Source organism: Calidris pugnax, unplaced genomic scaffold (genome assembly GCF_001431845.1).
Source record: "Calidris pugnax isolate Ruff unplaced genomic scaffold, ASM143184v1 scaffold24, whole genome shotgun sequence".
NCBI classification, from domain to species: Eukaryota; Metazoa; Chordata; class Aves; order Charadriiformes; family Scolopacidae; genus Calidris; species Calidris pugnax.
Window position 1 is genome coordinate 33,018,915 of NW_015090922.1, and position 19,322 is coordinate 33,038,236.

General features: G+C 39.8%; 1 protein-coding gene across 3 annotated transcripts in view; it reads right to left on the reverse strand.

The window, feature by feature from the left end:
- IGF2R (insulin like growth factor 2 receptor) overlaps positions 1 to 19,322 on the reverse strand; it is a 69,008-nt gene continuing 49,686 nt past the window's right edge. For 2 of the 3 annotated variants that reach the window (XM_014950975.1, XM_014950973.1), the window contains 20 exons: positions 19,211 to 19,308; positions 17,575 to 17,711; positions 16,748 to 16,938; positions 15,980 to 16,106; positions 15,515 to 15,637; positions 14,693 to 14,955; positions 12,829 to 13,041; positions 11,812 to 11,961; positions 10,578 to 10,739; positions 9,851 to 10,058; positions 9,347 to 9,493; positions 8,646 to 8,880; positions 7,526 to 7,662; positions 6,232 to 6,346; positions 5,140 to 5,286; positions 4,538 to 4,722; positions 3,873 to 4,059; positions 2,779 to 2,943; positions 2,115 to 2,184; positions 1 to 1,674 (listed from right to left, as the gene is read on the reverse strand). In XM_014950975.1, the coding sequence (XP_014806461.1) occupies positions 1,273 to 1,674; positions 2,115 to 2,184; positions 2,779 to 2,943; positions 3,873 to 4,059; positions 4,538 to 4,722; positions 5,140 to 5,286; positions 6,232 to 6,346; positions 7,526 to 7,662; positions 8,646 to 8,880; positions 9,347 to 9,493; positions 9,851 to 10,058; positions 10,578 to 10,739; positions 11,812 to 11,961; positions 12,829 to 13,041; positions 14,693 to 14,955; positions 15,515 to 15,637; positions 15,980 to 16,106; positions 16,748 to 16,938; positions 17,575 to 17,711; positions 19,211 to 19,308 (3,462 nt within the window). In that variant the 3' untranslated portion in view covers positions 1 to 1,272. Of the gene's footprint in view, positions 1,675 to 2,114; positions 2,185 to 2,778; positions 2,944 to 3,872; positions 4,060 to 4,537; positions 4,723 to 5,139; positions 5,287 to 6,231; positions 6,347 to 7,525; positions 7,663 to 8,645; positions 8,881 to 9,346; positions 9,494 to 9,850; positions 10,059 to 10,577; positions 10,740 to 11,811; positions 11,962 to 12,828; positions 13,042 to 14,692; positions 14,956 to 15,514; positions 15,638 to 15,979; positions 16,107 to 16,747; positions 16,939 to 17,574; positions 17,712 to 19,210; positions 19,309 to 19,322 lie in introns of those variants that run through there. The other variant, XM_014950976.1, reaches the window with a different exon arrangement.

The window sequence follows — 19,322 nt, forward strand, 5'->3', positions numbered from 1 at the left end:
TGTGGGATTTGGAATATCCACTTCATATCTTTTATTGAAATTGCTGAATACTTTATATTACACTATTTTGATTCAAAATGGAGTTTTTATAAAAAGAAACCATTGTTGAAACTGAGTAAGCCAGCCAAAAGGAACAATGAAAAGTTTCAAAAAATTCTGACCAACGCACGTACTTGTATGATGCTCTGAAACCCTATCATCGCCCATAAGTTAATTTAGGAAACACCTGGGGAAGAGCAAGACTGCTAGAGGAAATGTGACTTGCATTCATTGCCATTTCAAATCAATGACCATGGCCAGGACTGTACCATAAGAGCTAGAACTTGAGCTATCAGAAAACATTGGCCCCAGTTTTTTGGGGTTTTTTTTGCAATTAATACCCGAGAGGCACCTAGGGCTCCTCTAGTTGTTGGGCTTTTCTTGGTGATGACAAACTGGGCAGCGCAGATTGTACTATAGGAATTCTGCCTCTACGCCCTTGAACACACTGGTTCTCTGTGCAGTCAGCCCAGTCCAGCCATATTCTAGAAAACAAAAGTAAAAATCTTTGGGTGCTCGTCAGCTGTTTAGGCAAATACTGATGAAGTCAGTCATATGACCAGTACCAAAAAAAATATCATGCAAAGAACAGCAACCATTTCAGGCTAAAGCTATACAGTTGTACCTTTCAGTCAATACCTCTGAACCAATGATCTGTTTAAATTAGAATGGATATTCAAATTTACAGGATAAATTAGACCAGTTCCAAAATTTACATCAAATCATACCAACACACAAAAGTTATATTTTTTTTTCCTTGTCTTACGATGGGTGAACCCATAGAATAATACCCTGCCGGCAGGAAGAACATGTTGCTAATAAGCAAACCTGAGTAGTGAGGATCAATAAATACAAGGAGATAAAATGTTAGTAGTCAGATAACTTGAGTCTCAGGAGCCAGGGGCTTCATTGAGCCTTAATCCTTTCCTTTCAAAGGTTTCTCTTTTTTAAGCAGGCATTTAACACCAATGCTGTGGCCTAAAAAAAAAAAAAGTATCCTGGCTACAGAGAGTCAATAGAACTCAGCCAACTGGATGGTAGAAATCCAGCCGTTACTGAACAGATCATTGTAAACAACCAAGAAATCGTTCTCTTCTTCCCTTTTCAATGGTTTCTTGTTAAAGGCAAAATTCAGAAAAATCTTTCAGGCTGAAGTCCTCATATTTGGTTGGAAATGTTGTCCCGTTATATATAATCTCTCTATATATATTTGATTAGGCACAAGAGGGGTTATTAAACATTCAACAAGTCCTCATCACTATCATCATGAAACGATACTGTATTTGTAGAGTTCTGTGCCTGCTGCTGGCCTGGCTTGGCTTTTGCTTTCCTTTCCTTTCCCCCATTCAGCAAATAAGCTTTGTCGTCACTTCTAAGACTGGGTGGCTTCTTCTGTGAGTGCTTGCTCTTGTCTAGTCCTCTTCCTGTCTGAATCTTTACATCTGGGATGGTTAACACTTCATCCTCGCTGTCCAGGTCATCCACGTGGAGAGAGGTAAAGGCTTCAGATGTAACAGACTTGGTAGTGATGTGACCATTCTCCTGCCCTCCTTTGGCGGTCCTTTGATTTGGTGCTGCAACCTCCTCCATGAGCCACTCTGTTTCATTCTCATTAGCTTCTTCTTCACTGTTTATCTGCAAGGAAACAAAAAAATAAATGCAAGAGGAGACTGCATACACCACTCTAGACTGCCACATGCTGATCTTCCCCAATAGTCAGACACCAGATCACACATGGCTTTGGCTTTAATTTAGTCATAAGACAGTAAAACTGCAAGAGCATGCTGTTACTATAGCTTTCCGCCATGCCTGAAACAGACTTCTTTCTCTTCCTGTACATTTATCTGTTATTTAGGTATTTATGAGCTGCTCTTCATTTCCTCAACTCTATCTTCCTTTCTCATTTCACAATATAAATTTAGATCTCAGCTATATGGCTTTCCCGAAGCCAAACAGTTTGGTTTCCATGTACCAACAGAACCAGGAATTAAGAGGGTTTATTTATTTGTTAGTAAAAGCTTGATATTAAGAAAACTGGACAAGAAACAAAACCTTTGATTTTACCCCTGGATTACCTTTGTGTATTTGTAGGAAACACCAGATGATCTTCGGCAGCAGTTCGTTATCTTGTTTATCACTACTTCCCTGAAGAAGAGGGAGAATATTGCATTGTGAAGACTCTATAGCCCTTAATTAGCCCTCAATTTTTCTTCACTGGATTTTTGCCATCACCATAAAGCATTTCACCAAGTGACCTGCAACCTATTGCATGGCGACACTTGACCCTGAACCACCCTAACAAAATTCAGTCCATGATGATTTTCCCCTTTTACAGTTTTGGGCTGACTGTTCTGAAACACCTCTAGCCGTTATGTTTAAGGGGAAAAAACCCAACATTGTCTAGAAAGCAGAGAATCAGCCAGATTTTCACTTGTGCCCTGCTGCTGTTGTATGGTTCCAGCTTGACAGCATAAAAGGAGAGGGATTTGTCACATTGTTTTATCCTCCTTAATTAGCAGTTGTCCACAATAGAGACTAACCCAATACAATAGTGTACCCCAGCCCTCTTTACGTGGACCTTCAGACAGTAACGGGGAATTCTAAAAAACCCAGTGATCTGACAGTTGATGCTGCCAACTGAAACACAGAACTTAAAACTCTAAAGTTCACTACTTCCCTTTCACTGAGGAAACCAAGCTCTACCAAAGAAACTTCTAAAGCCTCCCAATCATTCCTTACCTCCTCTCTTTTTTGTAGAACAGCAAGATGATTAGGCATGCAGTGAGAACAACCAGAAGGACGCTCAGCACAGCACCGACAGCCTGACTTCTCCTTGAAAGGCCTTTATGTACTTGGGCCTCCTGATCAGTCTGGTGCTCACTGCTTCCTGGATCATTGGTTGATCTAATAACATAAATTGGGAAGAAAAGGATGAGTAAGATCTATTGACCAGTTGCATCAAACTGGATTAGAAACAGTAGATTCAAAGAAATTAAACACCATCCTCTCAGTCCTACCCAAAAGCTATAAAGAGCTAAATTCAGGGGATTTCGTTCTAAGTAAAAATCACTGAAAAAAAAAAAAAAAAAATGTATGTACTGTGCCTACACCCTGGTATGCTTTCCAAGAGTGCATAAAACTGATTACAGTCAAGACTGAAGTGCATGATTAAGCACTCTAGAGCTTACACAGCAGCAGCTATCCACACAAGGTTGCTACTTTATAACAAACCTGCACCTGAACAAGCTGCAGAAGTGACAGCAATTATTTACCCTCCAGCTGACTATGTCACCTCATTACTCCTCTTGGGACCTGTAGATAAGCTGATCATAATTAATTGCAGGAATAGCTCATTATTGCCTTAAGACCTGTAATGATTTTCACTCCAGCCTAAAGAAGTAGGCAGATAGAGGGGAAGATCAGTCTCTGCCATGGCTTAGAAGTTTTCCAGATAGTAAGGCAAGGAGGATAAAAAAGAAAAACCCAACAAATCCTTACTCAAATACTGGTTACTCCTCTCAGTAACAGAAACAGCATGTTCTGTTACTTACAGTAGGTTTTACTTCATGGAAGCAGTAAAATTAATTCCACCATGACTCTCTCTTTCCCAGGCAAAAAAGCAGTTTTAGGTCCAGATCAACTTGGCAAGCTTTAATTTAGTGATTGTGTACCAAACATTACATATGTGAACACCAATTCCATCTACCTAGGAGTACACTGCTTTTTTAGCTCTTAATTTTTTCCACAATCCCAGTGATGGAACAAATATAAAAAAAGCCTTTAGCTGAGAAGTGCTGACAAAAGCTGCTTTCAGAAAATGGTTAACTACTCACATTAATGGACACACAGCATCTGTGTACCAAGTAAATAAATACTGGCAGTCTGCTGTCTCGTGAACAAATTCAGGGATGCCTTCCTTTGCCTGTCGATTGCAGTGGAAGGAAATGGTTGAAGATACAAACTTTGATTTATCTTTACCGCATCTGGAGTCTGATGAAAATATCACATCCAAGTCATCATCTACAACAAGAAGAAAACCTTATAGTTTACTACTTCCTCGAGAACACTCTAGTAACACTAGACCCTACAAAGTTACGTATTTGTACTGCAGTAACAGCTTACACTTTGCAGTATCTGCAGGTGAATTTATACTTTCAGGTAGCAGATTCCATCTGCTGCTATGGAGCAGTGGGCTAAGCTCTTCACAAGAAAAGGAGATCGTTGCTTATGCAGCACAAGCGCAGAGGGAGCAAGTCTTCTATCTTGCATTGGTTTCACTAAAGTCTTTCAACAAGTGTCAAGCCCAAACCCTGTTAAGGCCACACTTGCAACTGAACTTAATACAAAAAAAAAAAAAAACAACCTAAATTCTGCTAGACAGACTCTGGATACCTTCACAGAAAGGGATTAGTACAGATGTTGTGAAACAAGAATCATTTTCTGATGAAGCAATTCACACAGAGCATGAAGCTATTTTGGCTAGTGAGCAAGCACTTACCCTTAACATAATATTTAGCTTTTCTGGCAGAACCCACTCTCCGAAAGCGATGTTCGTTAGTTTTAACCTGGCAGATGTTTGCTCCAGAGCATTCAGGGAAACTTGAGTTTGTTATACCAGAAAGTTGAATTTCATATACGTATTTATCGCCATTTGTCCGTATGTCACCAGAAGCTGTGTACAACCTAAGGAAACAGAATGCCAGTCTATTCTTAAGTCAAAGCTCTCAGATTTAGGTTATTCCCAAGACATAAGACTGACAACAGTGGCAGCTGCTACCACTGGTTGATTCTAGAATAAGTTGGAGCAACTGATTCAGAAACCGGTAAAATGCAGAACTGAGGCTTCCTCCCTGAACATTACAAATGAGGCTTATATTTAGCATAAATATAATCTAAGCAAGTACAAAAAGCAAACTTACATAAGTTATAGTATATGTTATTATATAACTATTATATGTTATATTGCCCTCAATGGATGTATGAACATGCAAGTACCTCCAAAGGATTAAGATATACTGAAGACAAAAGCATGACTTGGCAGCTCACACACAAGCTAGCCTACTGACCATAAAAATTACATTATTTTTTTTTTTTACTTACTTGTAATAAACATCCCCTAAAGAGAAGTTTTTCCCAGTTGCAGGATTAATAACTGTTCCGTTTACCACCTCCACCTCCTGCTGCTTCACAACACAGGCTGCACGTGTGTCCCAAGTGATGTAGTAAGCACAGTTTTCTTCATCAATCCTACCAAATAACAAACAGAACTCATGATTCCAGGAAAACAGCAACAAGTGCTTAGTATCTTGAGAAAGAGAAGACATACAGCTGCTAACCCACATGTGGGAATGTCCTGCCTAAGCATCATGCCAAGAGTAAGCTAAAACAGTCAAGAATCACTGGGGGTGGGGGGCAAAGCTACTTGAAGAGTTGCATTGTATTTTTCTGCAGCTCCAAAACCTAAAAAGACCTGTCTGCACTTGAACTTCCTATTTCAAAAGTTCCCGAAGTCACACACTGTATGAGAGGGTTTTATCACAATATTTTGGCTAACAAACACGTCAGGCTGCTCTTGGCAGGTTTAATGTGCTGCACAACATTTAACTAGGACAAGGAGTGTAAGCTCGTCAGATTTTGCTGCTTAGTTCTTTGACTCGTACAGAGCATCTTGCTCAGTTTTCCAATTCTACAAATATACAGTCAAGCAAAACAAGACTGAGCAAAAGGCCATCGACCTCTCTTGGTATTTGTGATCATGCATCTATACCTCAACTTTGGACAGCTTCTAGTTAAATAATTTGTATTGAGGTAACAATAAACCGTGTTTTATTAGCTCAATCACTTAACTACAGTAAGAGTCCTCTACTAAATAGATTTTGAGCAAAGTTAAGAGTAGTTGTACTACAACTGACACTGAAAACCACAGCATCCCAACCATTGTTAGATCTAATTTGGAAGTAGAATGATATTTTTTTTGGCCCGGAAATTTTAAGATAAATACAAAATACAACTGTTTATGGAAGGGAACAAGTGCAGAAACTGCCGAAGTTCCACATCTTACAAGTACAGACCAAGGGTTACTTTAGGGACCACCCAAGAGAAGGGACAGTCAGTCTCCTGAGAGTTACAGTTGTACAGAGAGGTACAAAGAATAAACCATGAAGATCAGTGGTATGTTAATTTGTTACTCACCTCTGCAGCATGGGCATGCCAACTGTTTCTGCACACTTCAGTTCTATAATTGTCGTTACTTTCTTGTTTTTTCTACATTCCTGCCCACTGGAATAACTAATATACACTGTATCACCTAGAAGAGAAAAATGATGACACTTTGGGTTCTTGTATGCAGCTGTCAGAAATCCTCTTTGCTCATTCTGCAGAATTCATTACTTTAGACTAACTTCTAGGATTTTTTTCCCCTGCATAGACCATGTATCAATTACAGCCCTTCATTAATTTGAGGCCTTCACAATTATGATCATTTAAAATCACTCTTCAAACACCTTTGTATTTACACTGATACTGTGTATTCAGGTCACCAGTATGATCTTAACAAACGTTTACATTTAAGGCATCATTTTTTAAACATAAGAGTAAATTAAGATACCCATTTATAAACAAACTCCAGCAATAAAACATATAAGGGATGGAAAATTTCCCTCAATTTTGCAAACTCAGCACCAATTTCAAAAATATTCTTTGAACTAAAAGCTTGAGTAAGGTAGAGATATTTTTTTATTCCTTTTCTTAAGCATGAAGCCAATTAGTCATCTTTCACATGCCGCTTTAATTGAAGAAGTTAATGGACACAGAATAAGTTTTCCTAAACAGGATGAACAAAAAAAATTCCTTCTCTGACAATTACAGAATCACAGACTGATTGAAGTTCGAAGGGACCTCTGAAGGTCATCTGGTCCAAACCTCAAGCAGGGCCACCAGGAGCCAGCTGCCCAGGACCATATCCAGGACCAGGCTTTTGAGTATCTCCAAGGATAGAGACTCCACCACCTCTTTGAGCAACCTATCGAAACAGGTTGGCCAGGGAATTTGTGGATGCTCCATCCCTGGAAGAGTTTAAGGTCACGCTGCGCAGGGATTTGAGCAACCTGGTCTAGTGGGAGGTGCCCCTACCCATGGCAGGCAGGTTGGAACTGGATGATCTTTAAGGTCCCTTCCAACTCTAATCATTCTATGATTCTATGCCAGTGCTCAGTCACTCTCACTGTAAAAAAAGTGTTTCTTGATGTTCAGATGGACAAATCACTTCTTACAGCTTTAATGACAACACTGTTTATTTGCTTCAATGTTTTCTCATGACTTGAACACCACTTTTGAATACTAGCATCTCCTGGCTTTGCTTTTAAACAGAAGATTCACTGGAAGAGATATTTCAAAATAAAGGCTTCACCATAATTTAAGAACCACTATAACTACCTTGCAAGATTTAACCAGCTCTAGCTCTCTACAGGAACAAAAGTAACTCTACCTGTCACATTCAGCTTCTGTGTATGAACAAGTCCAAGAACTTGAACTTCTCCATTGTTGCTTTTCCTGCAAATACTGGCTCTTTCAGGGCAGCCTGTGGGCCCCTCATGTACCCTCTGACAGAGATTCACATAGTACCTATAGAGAACGTGGTAAAAACAATCTTTAAAATTAATGTAAGCTAAACTGAAAAAGTGAGATATAAACTTTAGAATCCTCATAGGAACCTAGCCAGGTTGAAACAAATTAGATAACAGAACAGGGCAAGTACTAAGGTTTAGCAGATTACTTCTAACTATCATTTTCAAGTAAATGACTCTGTGCAAAAAAAAAAAAATTGATCATTTACCAGATTAGTTCACTAGTTAATTTGGACCTAGGCCAAAACTACAAATTGGAACTGAATCAAGAAATACCCAAAAGTTTTTTCAGCTATAAAGGTTACAGTCTACAACAGTACTATCCTAAATTCAGAGTCTCTTTGGAGCTGAGTCAGTTAAGTTTTATTAGAACAGATGAACTAGTAGCAAGGCAGTGAATGAAGCAGTTCTGTGACTCCAGAGTTTATCATAAGTTTAGAGTTAGATGCTCTCATCCTTGCCAATTAATTTCTATTTGCTAACTGGAGGGGGGAGGCTGGAGAGGTTGATGACTTCCTGCCATTCATGTTTTCCTCTAAGTTGATACTTAGAGGAATTGAGGGGGGAAAGCCCTACTTAGACTTTAGACAAAAAGTTACACACTTGAGTCAAAAGACGGCAACTAAGCCAAGAAGATTTTTGATCAATGTGATTAAGAATCAAAAAAATTGCATTGAAACTACAAAATTACTTGAATATAACAGTTTAAATAGAAAGGCTTTAAAAAGCTTTTAGGTTAGACTTATTCTTTAAAAAGGGTTATCAATAAAGGGAAAGGGTAATGAAGACAATTATTCATCCTCTTCAGATAAAACGGGTTCTTTGTTTTTTGTTTATATGCAGTGTTAAGCATCGACAGTTTTAAGACACTGTCGGCAATTTAAAGAAACTCTGAACAGGGACTAAGCAGAAGTACCATGCCACATTACAACTTAAACTATCAATTAGCAAGCTGCTCCCTGGGAGTTGCTCATTACTCACGAGTTCCCATTGTGGAAGAAGATCCATGATCCCGTCAGGGAAGAGAGTGCTCTCAAGTCATACATTCTGTGTTTTTGGACAAACTTGCACTCCATCTTCTTGGGAGGACAAACAGCCTGAGTCTTCCATTCAAATGTCACAGCACAGCCAAGTGTCTCACTCAGAAGTTCTGGTCTCCCAACACCAGCATTTTCATCACATTTGAAGATAATGGTAGATTCCCTTCTTGCAGTTGCTGTAAGAGGAAAGGGGAAGGGAAAAAAAAAGAAAAAATACTTTGCAATGGGGTTTCAGGCATGTATGGATTTTGCTGAGACCACAAAATTGCTACACTAAACGTTTTAATCAGGTATTGTTTCAGATAGGTAAAGCATTTGTGCCTCTTTTATAGCATTTTTATTCCCTAGGTTAGGTTTCATGTTTAGAAAGTAATGTTCCTTCCAAACGGACTGATCTACAGAGTCATCACTTATGACTTGAATACTCATGATCTAAAGGGATTAGTGTTTTATTTCAAAAGTATTTTACTCAATCACTTCAGCAAAGTCAGGTTTGTCCCATAGATTTGCCCAAGATAGTCTTGCCCACTCCTACCCCTATACTTCCATTGTATTGCACCAGAGGTCTTTTGCCCAGCCCAATAATGGCTTATTCACTGCATTAGCTCAGGTCCTTGCACATGAATTATAGGAAGTACTTACCGTTACCACAAAATCCCCACTTTCCATCTCCCTGGTAGTTTTCAGTTGTAGCACACCACGGCCTGTTCTTTCCTTCTGTGATACATTCCTCATAGGTCTTCCCTTTGTACTTGAAGGGGAACACACAAAGCTCTCCCTTTTCAGTCACTGAGAAGGAAAGGTACATCATCCTCTTAATAACATGCAGAATAGCAGGCATATCCATAGTCAGGACCATACCCAAAGCCTGTGTTTCAATACTACAGAAGTCATAGGCAGACAACAGAAATACTGAAACATTGAGTCTAAATCCAATTAGAAAACCAGGATGTAGTGTACAATTAGCTATGATCATCCCTACAGAAAAGTTGCACATTCCCTTCTAAAAGATACATGTTGATATTGCAGATTGGTGCATACAGAATCCATGTTGCTTCCCTGCTGTCGCAACAAAACCCTCATATTTTAGGGGCAAAACAAAGCTGACAAGTTTTTATATGTAGAACGGGTCTGCTTCAGGCTTACCTGGAGGGCACCGATCACCTCCTGTATACTGCAAGATCACCGTTTCATCCTGGTGGCTGTAGTCCATTTTCATTTCCTTTACGTTTCCAAAAGATGACGCACCACTTGCAGATGTCAGACACACTGCCCCATCTTTGCATTTTCCCTGGGGCAAGTCTGCTGCTTTACTGCATACACCAACATGGTAACTGTTGGATCCAGAAAATACCTGTGTGGACACCCAGAAGCATCACAAACAAGGCTGCCTCAAGGCCTCCAGTCAATACTTACAAAGAACCAGCCAACTGCTTTATAAACCTGGTCTCAAACAGTACTTGCATAATGCAGGAGGAAAATATGATAACTAATTTTGCAAGTCTGGCCTTCCTTAATATGGCAGAACTACAGATAAAGTACACCCACAGGACCAAGGATAAAGTCTGTTCAGCAGACTTGTCTTCATGTTCAGGATTCTGCCACAGGTAAAGATTTCTCCTTTCCTTCCCCATCAGTATATCCATTAATTTCCCTCTCCAAAACATAAAAAACTTTGTTCCCCTCTAACATTCTTTCCTCTGTCAGAGGCCAAACAAATATCAACACTACCACAGCTGCAGCACTTGCTTCTACCTTCTCTCACACCCCAGAATGCTTAAAAGAAAGCCCTGCTTCAGTCTTAAAATATTCATAGCAATGGGCAATTAAAAAATAAAAAAAATAAATAAATTGCACCACCAGAAGGCATTACCTCGAATGATCTTCCAGAGAGACCGGTCAGGTTAAAAGTATAGTGTAGCTGTTCATCAGTCACAGAGCAGCCTAAAGTTTTCACCTTATCAGGACACACAACTGGAGTTTCCCACTCAAACACGTAACTGCAGTCAAGTTTCCTTATCATCTTTGGTTTTCCCTGTTACCAAAGAACACAGTAAGATACATTAGGTTCAATTTTTGGAGAGTTTGTTGCTCGTTCTGCATTCTTGCCCTGCTCCAACAGTTACCTTCAGCTATTACTGAGGCTAGACTTTACCAACTGTAGGACAAACACCAGACCTTCATATTACAACCAGTACCAAAAAAAGCTACAAGTGAAGTACATTCTACCTAGTTCCAGAAAAAGAATCAAAGCAGTAACTGAAGTACACAAGCTTTCTTATTAATCAGGATCAAGATTTTGATGTTCAACTTAGTTGCAAGCAGCAACGGAAGTGTTGAGAGCACTGTGTTTCTCCACGGTAGAGAACATTAAGAATATAGAACATTAAGTTCACAGAGTTAAGGTTTAGAAAGAATGCCGTTTCCTGTGTCATAATTTAAATAAAAATATTGAGCATGGCCTGTGTAATATTCAGAGCTGCCTAGAGTTTCAGCTTATGCCCCACATAGATGGAAAATGGTACCACTGAGTATCTTCAACAAGCTCTAGTTTATCAAACATTATTCCTAAGTGTTTCTCTACAGTTTGTCACAGCATTCAAAAAAGGCAAGTCTTCATTCACACCAGCATTCAACCTCAATTTAGTGTGCAGATGTCAACACAAAACAAAAACTTAAGTATTTAAATGAACTTTTTAAAGCTATGTATGGTTATTGAAAGGGTTACAAAGGGGAAACATTTCACAGTAATAGCTTTACAAACAGTTACACTAGTTCTAGTGTTAGCCTGTAGTACAAGTACAAGCTTTTGGACCTAGAGAAGGTACAATACAGCATGAAGTTTAATGCCAGCAATAAGTTATCGCTACATTACTTCGGTGGAATCTGATCCTTGAAATCATCAGAACCTGCTACTCTCAAGTCTAAAGTTCATGCACTCTATGAAGTTCTGCCTTTACTTAAATACTTAGTATATTCCTTGTTGAAACAGGTCTGTCCCTACATGCTCAAAAAATCCTTGATTTAGTTTTAAACAAAGCAAACACTGATTACTGTCTACTTTCCATTGCACCCCAATATCAACATAAGTTTAATAGATGTCTTACCAGACTAGTTCCTTGGCTGCAGTGAAATACAATAAGAGAAGTATAGTTCAATTTCTTGTTTATCTGACAAGGAGTAGTGCTGTTGTAAGTGATGTGAACTTCATTTACTTCCTCATTTAGCTTGGGAGGTTCAGTAACACGACCAATATCCTACACAAGCAGAAATATGTATTAAGAGACATATGGGACACATCTAGATTTCAGATCAGCCCAGAGATTTGGATCAAGTCAGATTCATCTGCTTGGTTTATATGGAAGCACAACTATAGCACATTTGATAACTACACTCTATACTCAAAAGAACAGTTGTTTTATTTCAATCCTAACACAGTACAAGTTGAACAGCTCAAAACACTTTGATTATGCTTGACAAAAGCCAGGGAGGTTCTGCATCTTACAGGTAGATTCTTCTTTCGATCATTATGCCAAAATACCAACGCATCACTTAAAAATAGTGTAGTATTAACAAATGGAGTAAGGTCCCTAGATAAACGTGGAAGTTCATGGAAAACACACTCAACTTCTTATGTGCATCTTCTACAGCTAACAAACAAGACCTTAAAAGGTAAGAGCCTCCATCTCTCAAGGTAACAACAAGAGAAGTTAACCAATATTGTGTCACAGGCTTGCTATTCATGCAGCTGTAATGTTCTTACATGAAAGTACTACATGCCCTCTGGAGCATGCTAGGACATACCTGCTTCACATTGCAACAGGCTATCAAGGGATCAAGTATGCCATTTATGTGCCACAGAATGGCAGACTAAGAGGCATTCTGCTTCCCAGTCTGTATTTGTCACAGTATGGAATATTCTGACATTCAAAAAAGTCACTGGGGTTCAGGACAGGAAAATACTTCTTCGAAGGAAAAAGCAATGAAAGAGAATTTTGCAGGTAACTTTTTATTTTGTATCACATTTCTTTAACCCATTGTTCAAATCAGGTCTCTAGGCAGCAATAGTCTTTTAAACTAGGCAGTGAAATGCATGTTTCAGTGATTCCAGGCATAGTACTTACTATTGGTGATTCATTAACAGGCACCATGCAAACAGCTGCTCCAGGTGGGCAATTGACATCTTTGATAGGATTGAGAGGCTCACAAATGTTGATATAGAAGTCTGGAGAAACTTCCGTTATATCTTCATCCACAAATGCCTCATAATACCCAGTGCGATGGATCAGAGGAGACAGGTCAATAATGGAACTGCCGTTCAATACTGAGCAGTTCACCTACAAGAAAGTGCATTTTATTGTTCTTGTTCTTTTATTACTTGCTTTGATTTATTGACAAACATCCTGTCCTTCATAGGGTCAGAAGTGTGGCTCCATTTAAAAATATCAAATTTGATTTAAGTAAAGGAGCATTTGTTGCAAATTTTTTTTTTTTTGTCTATAGATACTAAGCACCTAAAAGCTGCATATGAAAACCCTCATTTAAACATTCTTATAGAACGGAGTCCATATCACAGCAACACCAAGACACACACTCCGGCATGGATACTCCAGCATACAAAGTCACTATGTCTTCATAAGACCAGTAGATACTACAGTTCCTTCCTCTCCCCATCTCTTACACATCACTGGGACATCTCCAATAAATGAGCTTGGTTATAGCACTATAAAGTTATTGTATATTTTAAGCTGATGGCTTGAGCACTGTGTTTTCTCAAAACCTATTTCATGCATTCTTAAAGCACGTAAGCTTACTGACAGCCTATCTGGAATTTGTTAAGTCTATTCTTGTCTAAGTATTAAATAAGGAGCAATAAAATTACCATTTAATTTCAAGACAAATAAAAATCATTGCTACCTAGCTATCACCATACTGGAATAGCGAGGGTCACTGTGGAAACGCTGTAAAAAGTGATGAGAAATGCACAAGTGACCACTGAACAGAGTTAATAGGCAAGAAAACAATCTTTTTAGGCACTGCTGATCTGTATTGCAGCATGATACATACTACTGAAGAGGAAAGCAGAGCTATGAGTAGCAAACTCTTATAAAAGGAGGGGACACATGACAGTTCCTGTTGGAGAAAGGAAAACTGGAAAACGTTTTTCCTAAATGGAAGCAACACCTACATTAGTATTGAGAGAGTGATGAGGAGGAAAACAGAGTTGTCACAGAGAATTATGGTCACACTATGAATAATCAAGACAGCAAAAAGAATTGAAAAAGATTCAAAAAAGTAATATTCAGGTGTTAAAAAATCTGAACTCACCCTATAGGTCACTTAGCTTTCTGTTCTTATTGCTGGCTTTTACTCCGTGCACCCACTACTGGTAACAATTTAACTGGCTAGAATTAACTAAAGTAAGACTAGTTCAAAGTATTTTCTGGAATACCAGTTCATCTAGTGTTGACCAAATTATATTATTACAGCATGTGTTACACAGCTGAGGCAGATCCTAAAACCATGCTATCAAAGTTTAACAGTTTTTCTACTGAGCAAACTGATCATACACTTGCCTGGTCTCTAACCACTTGCTTGGAAACAAAGACATGTACAGAGATGCTGTCCATCCTCAACTCAACCTAAGCTTTCTTGACCTGCTGCATTGGAGGATCTTAATCATCAATTTCCAAGAATCATAGAATAGTTTGGGTTGGAAGGGAAGAGTCCTATAGCTTCCATTTGAGCTGTACAGAAAATTAACTAAGTAGGTTCCACAGAAGGGTTATTGTATTGTTCATCCCTGCTGAAAAAGTCAGTAAGAAAAGTATTTGAAAAATTCTACATGAATTTGGGTTCTGTACTACAGGAAGAGAGCTTTCCCTCAAGGAAAACATACATTGCTATTATGCCAACTCCCTCACCCCCCAGCCCACCCCTGACATTTAGTCCCACAGCTTTTTTTTTCCCCATAGGAGTAATTCTTACCTCTTCCTCACAAGCCAAGGAAGTATGCCAAGAGAAGTAACTAGTGCATGTCTGCTCATCAAAAGACAGAAAAACAGGCCGGCTGTCATCTCCAACATCAGACTTGCATACAAAGCTAAAATAGCTTTTATGCTTTAGTTCAGGGTCTGCAGGACAAGGGTCTCCATCTTCATAGACAAGCTTTAACACTTGATCTTCATAAGTTAAAGTTTTACTCAGTTTTCCAGCATTAATTGGTTTTGGACCACCAGTGATGCAGACAGCTGAAGTAAAAAAGAAAAACGAATAAACCAGAACAAGTCTGATATAACTGCTCTTCAAAATTGCACCTTACAACACGAACAGCAGGCAATCCTAGAAAGCTAGAAAGAGGGCTGGCCAGGGTTTGAAGTCCAGACACAAGGCCCAGTGCAGATGCATGACAGTAATACATCATTGTAGAGCAATTTTTGTGCTCAATCACTCTAGCTGGAACCTTGTGACTTCTTCCTTTTGACAAGAGCTAACGGGTACAGTAGTAGCATCCACACTCCTGCCCTCATGTCCAAAATAAGCCCCTTACATCCGAATGGATGGGTATTCGACTGGAAGTGAGCCCATGTAAGTTTGGGAATGGAGTTTGATAGGAATACATTGCTTCATTTCCCAAACCATTTTTAGGATCTTTTCTTAGCCAATTCAGCTACACAGCTGTTCTGTTCACTTCTTAAACATTTTCAGTAAAACCTGCCCCTCACATTTTACAGTAAATTTGAGCATAAGTATATCCTTTGGGTACTCTAGAGTCACTGATTACAGTATGAGAGAGGATAAGGTGCTTACCAGCTCCATTAGCACATGAAGTTTTAGCTTCAGCACAAACATTCAACTCAATTTTTCTGTTGTGTGAATCGCTGATGGTATAGCCAGACTCCCGCTTTAGCGATGTCAAATCAAAGAGGTGGCCTGTAGGCAGATCAGGGAATAATTTCATCTTCTTCTCAGATTCAAAATCAAGACATTTCTTGGTATTAAAAGCTCTCAGTAATTTAACTTAGTCGGAAATTAACTTAGAGAGGCAAACAGTTACTAATTCATATTAATAGAGGTAAAACTAGTTTCAGAACTAGAGACTATGTTCCAAGGGACACTGCAGCACCTTACAAGTTATTTCTACCCACTGACAAGCTTGTTAGTCACTATCCAGAGGATGCATCACCCTGCCCTTTTGTAATGAAGTCCCTTGAGATCACAAACACAGTAGTGCTGCTTCCAGCACATAAAAAAATCCTGAGGCCTCCTCCTTACCTGTTGCAGGATTGGTTACCCGGCAGTCATTGTGCACGTTGCTTTTAAGAGGACACGCAGCAGCAGTGAACCATAAGAAGGTATATTCACAATCCTCAATGGCCGTTATAAGTTCTGGCTTCGATTCCTAAACATCAGACAGTGGAGAGTGACATTTCTACAGAGTGATACCGTAAGATTTCATGCCCCAGGATTATCCCTGAAGCCTGTAGCTGAGCTCAATTCAATGCCAGTCCTAGGACTTAACAGACCATCACAGTCCAACTAATTAAACCAAGGAGAGAGTATTTAACTGTGACTATTTCAAATACACGACAGTGCAGAATAATTATCAAGAGCAATAAATTTAATGAGAGGAGAACTAAAGGCTGCACGACAGAAAATCCAGAAGGTGAGGGTAACACATCTCACCAAACAGAAGAGTGCTTAATGGCAAGGCATACAGATGTGCAAGGGCGAAGAACTATGCAGCCAATAGCATTATTTCCACTTGAAACACTTCCCAACCTGCAGTACATTCATCTTCAAGACACAAACAGACAATCTGAAGCTACTACAGATGACAAGAATCTGTGCTAGCAGATTGTACGAAAAGATATGTTAAAAACTGCTCCACATCTAAAGTTCAAGTACTTGTAAACAGACCGGCTTATAGGACTGGCACCCCTCCAACTACAGATGCTTAGGGAACTGCCCACTACTCTCCATACATATACAGTGGTATGAACAACTCAAAACATAAAACCCCACCGGAAGGGCTCCACTTACAATTCTGCTTTCGTCACACTTGAGGCGCAGTATTGTTGTTTTCTTGCGAATTTTATCTGGACACTGCTCCCCATTAATGTATTTCAAAATAGAAATGCCATTTTCCCACCGGGGACCATCAGCCACTTCCCCGAGGCTTGTACATTTTGTACCCTCCATGAGGGAGGCAGCAGCATCAGAAGGACAGGAACCTATACAGGTGAATAAAAAACCACGTTATTACTCCAAATGTTATCAAAGCTTACTTGCCTGGAATAAAACTTCACTAATCTACTTCCAGGTATGTCACGGGTGATCTACCTCCAAGCCACTGTCCAAACTATACTCATTGGGGTGGTTTTTTTTCCCCCCAAAATTACAAGCAGCAGGAACTGCTTCACTTCACTCAAGGTCATGCAGAAAGTAGTGGCAGCCCCTGCCAGGGAAACTGACTACTACACAGAGTGAAAGGCTAGAGGCTGTTACCTGGTCTTCCACTACACAAAAAGGGGAGTCAGTCAGAACATGCCATAGAGAAAATCCTGAAGTTAACATCTAGTGCCAAAAGATATTAAAAAAAAATTCTCTTAAGAGCTATAGTAGACTTTGGATGAGGATGGAAGAGCTAGAGTGCTTAAGTTATCAAGCAAAGGTAAGAGCTGCTAGTGAATCTCATCTGCCAAGCAGATGGAAATCAGGCCCACGAACTACCTTTCCCTCCGGTGCTGAAATTACACCCACTGTCTCCACATACTTTGAGATTTTTTTCACTCTGAAAAACCAGCAGTACTGTCCTACCACTTGCCTCCCCTAGGTACAGCAAGAATCTATTCTTGTTTTGCTCTTACGTGTAGCACCATACGGCACTAAGGGCTTGCAGACATTAATATAGTACTTCTGTGTAGAAGCAGATAGAGCAATTGCCTCCCAGTTCTCTCTGTGCCGTGTCAGAGACGAAAAGTCATAGAAGTTTCCTTCATCATCCCTGTAAGAAAGACAAAGGATTCAAACTAAGAAGCGTTAAAAAGAAAAATCAAGTAATTTTAAGTTACCATTCTTAAGTTACTACAATAACCTTGAACTTAATAACTCTATAATCAGAGCATCATACTGGAAAAGAACTCTGCATGAGCCTCACTGCTCCCTACAAACCTCAAATTCAGTACAGCGATGTATCACTGCACCAGCCATCCTCACAGGAACTGTCTGGGCACACACAGCCCTCAGCCAATACAAGAATAATTCTGACTTTTAATTGAAGCATGTAGGCCTTCAGTGCATGGCAAGCACAAACACACAGTTACTTACAGTGTGTTGTTTTGCCTTAGGGTAGAGGCCTATCATGACGTCAGATGTTAAAACTCTGGGCCAATTATTAGCTACATTTGACCCCACTTATCAAGTCTTAATGAGCTAATGCTTGGTTGTGAGAGAAATAGATGACATTTTTCCAAGAGCTTTGTTGCCTGGGAGTTCCAAACAGACAGCACTTGCATCCTTGTTTAAATTAGCTATAGTTAAATAATAACTAGACACTTGTAACAACCTAACATACTCAGAGTTCAATCATCAATAACTGCATACCCAACAGTTTACTTTGATACTAAGGTTATTCTCCAGAAGAAGCTCAAAGAAAGTATTTTTCTTCAGTGAAGTTAGTTTTAGGAAGTATAATTTGCAAAAGTCTCTTAAAATACAGAATCACAGAATCTTCTAGGTTGGAAGGGACCTTAAAGATCATCTTGTCCAACCGTCAACCTGACAAAAATAGACACCCGCACAACAAACAAGAAGCATCACCATCACTAAACCATACCTCCCAGCACTACATCAACCCGTCTTTTGAACACCTCCAGGGATGGTGCCTCAACCACCTCCCTGGGCAGCCCATTCCAATGTCTGATAACCCTTTCAGTGAAAAATTTTTTCCTAATATCCAACCTGAACCTCCCCTGGCGTAACTTGAGGCCATTTCCTCTCATCCTGTCACCTGTGACTTGGGAGAAGAGACCGACCCCCATCTCTCTACACCCTCCTTTCAGGTAGTTGTAGAGAGCAATAAGGTCTCCCCTCAGCCTCCTCTTCTCCAGGCTGAATAACCCCAGCTCCCTCAGCCTCTCCTCATAAGTCTTGTGCTCTAGACCCCTCACCATCTTTGTTGCCCTTCTCTGGACCCGCTCCAGCACCTCTACGTCTTTTTTTATGGTAGGGGGCCCAAAACTGGACACAGTACTCAAGGTGAGGCCTCACCAGTGCCGAGTACAGGGGGACAGTCACCTCTCGGGCCCTACTCGCCACGCTGCTCCTGATACAGGCCAGGATACGTGCACTTAAAATCCAGTGCACTGGCCCAGAATGCCACATTCGCTGGTTACAGAGTCAAAACACAACAGCTGAAGTGGCAGCACTGCAGTGAGTTGCAATAAGGCTGTATTTGTTTCTGTCATCGTACAGCTCAACTTTAAGTTTGTGGAAACAACTTACTTGTAAGAGCACTCAGTGGATTTAACGGGTGGGCAAGCATACTGAGTGTGCCATTCGAACATGTAGGTGCAATCTGGAGTTTCCTTCAAAAATACAGGCTGAAAGAACAAAA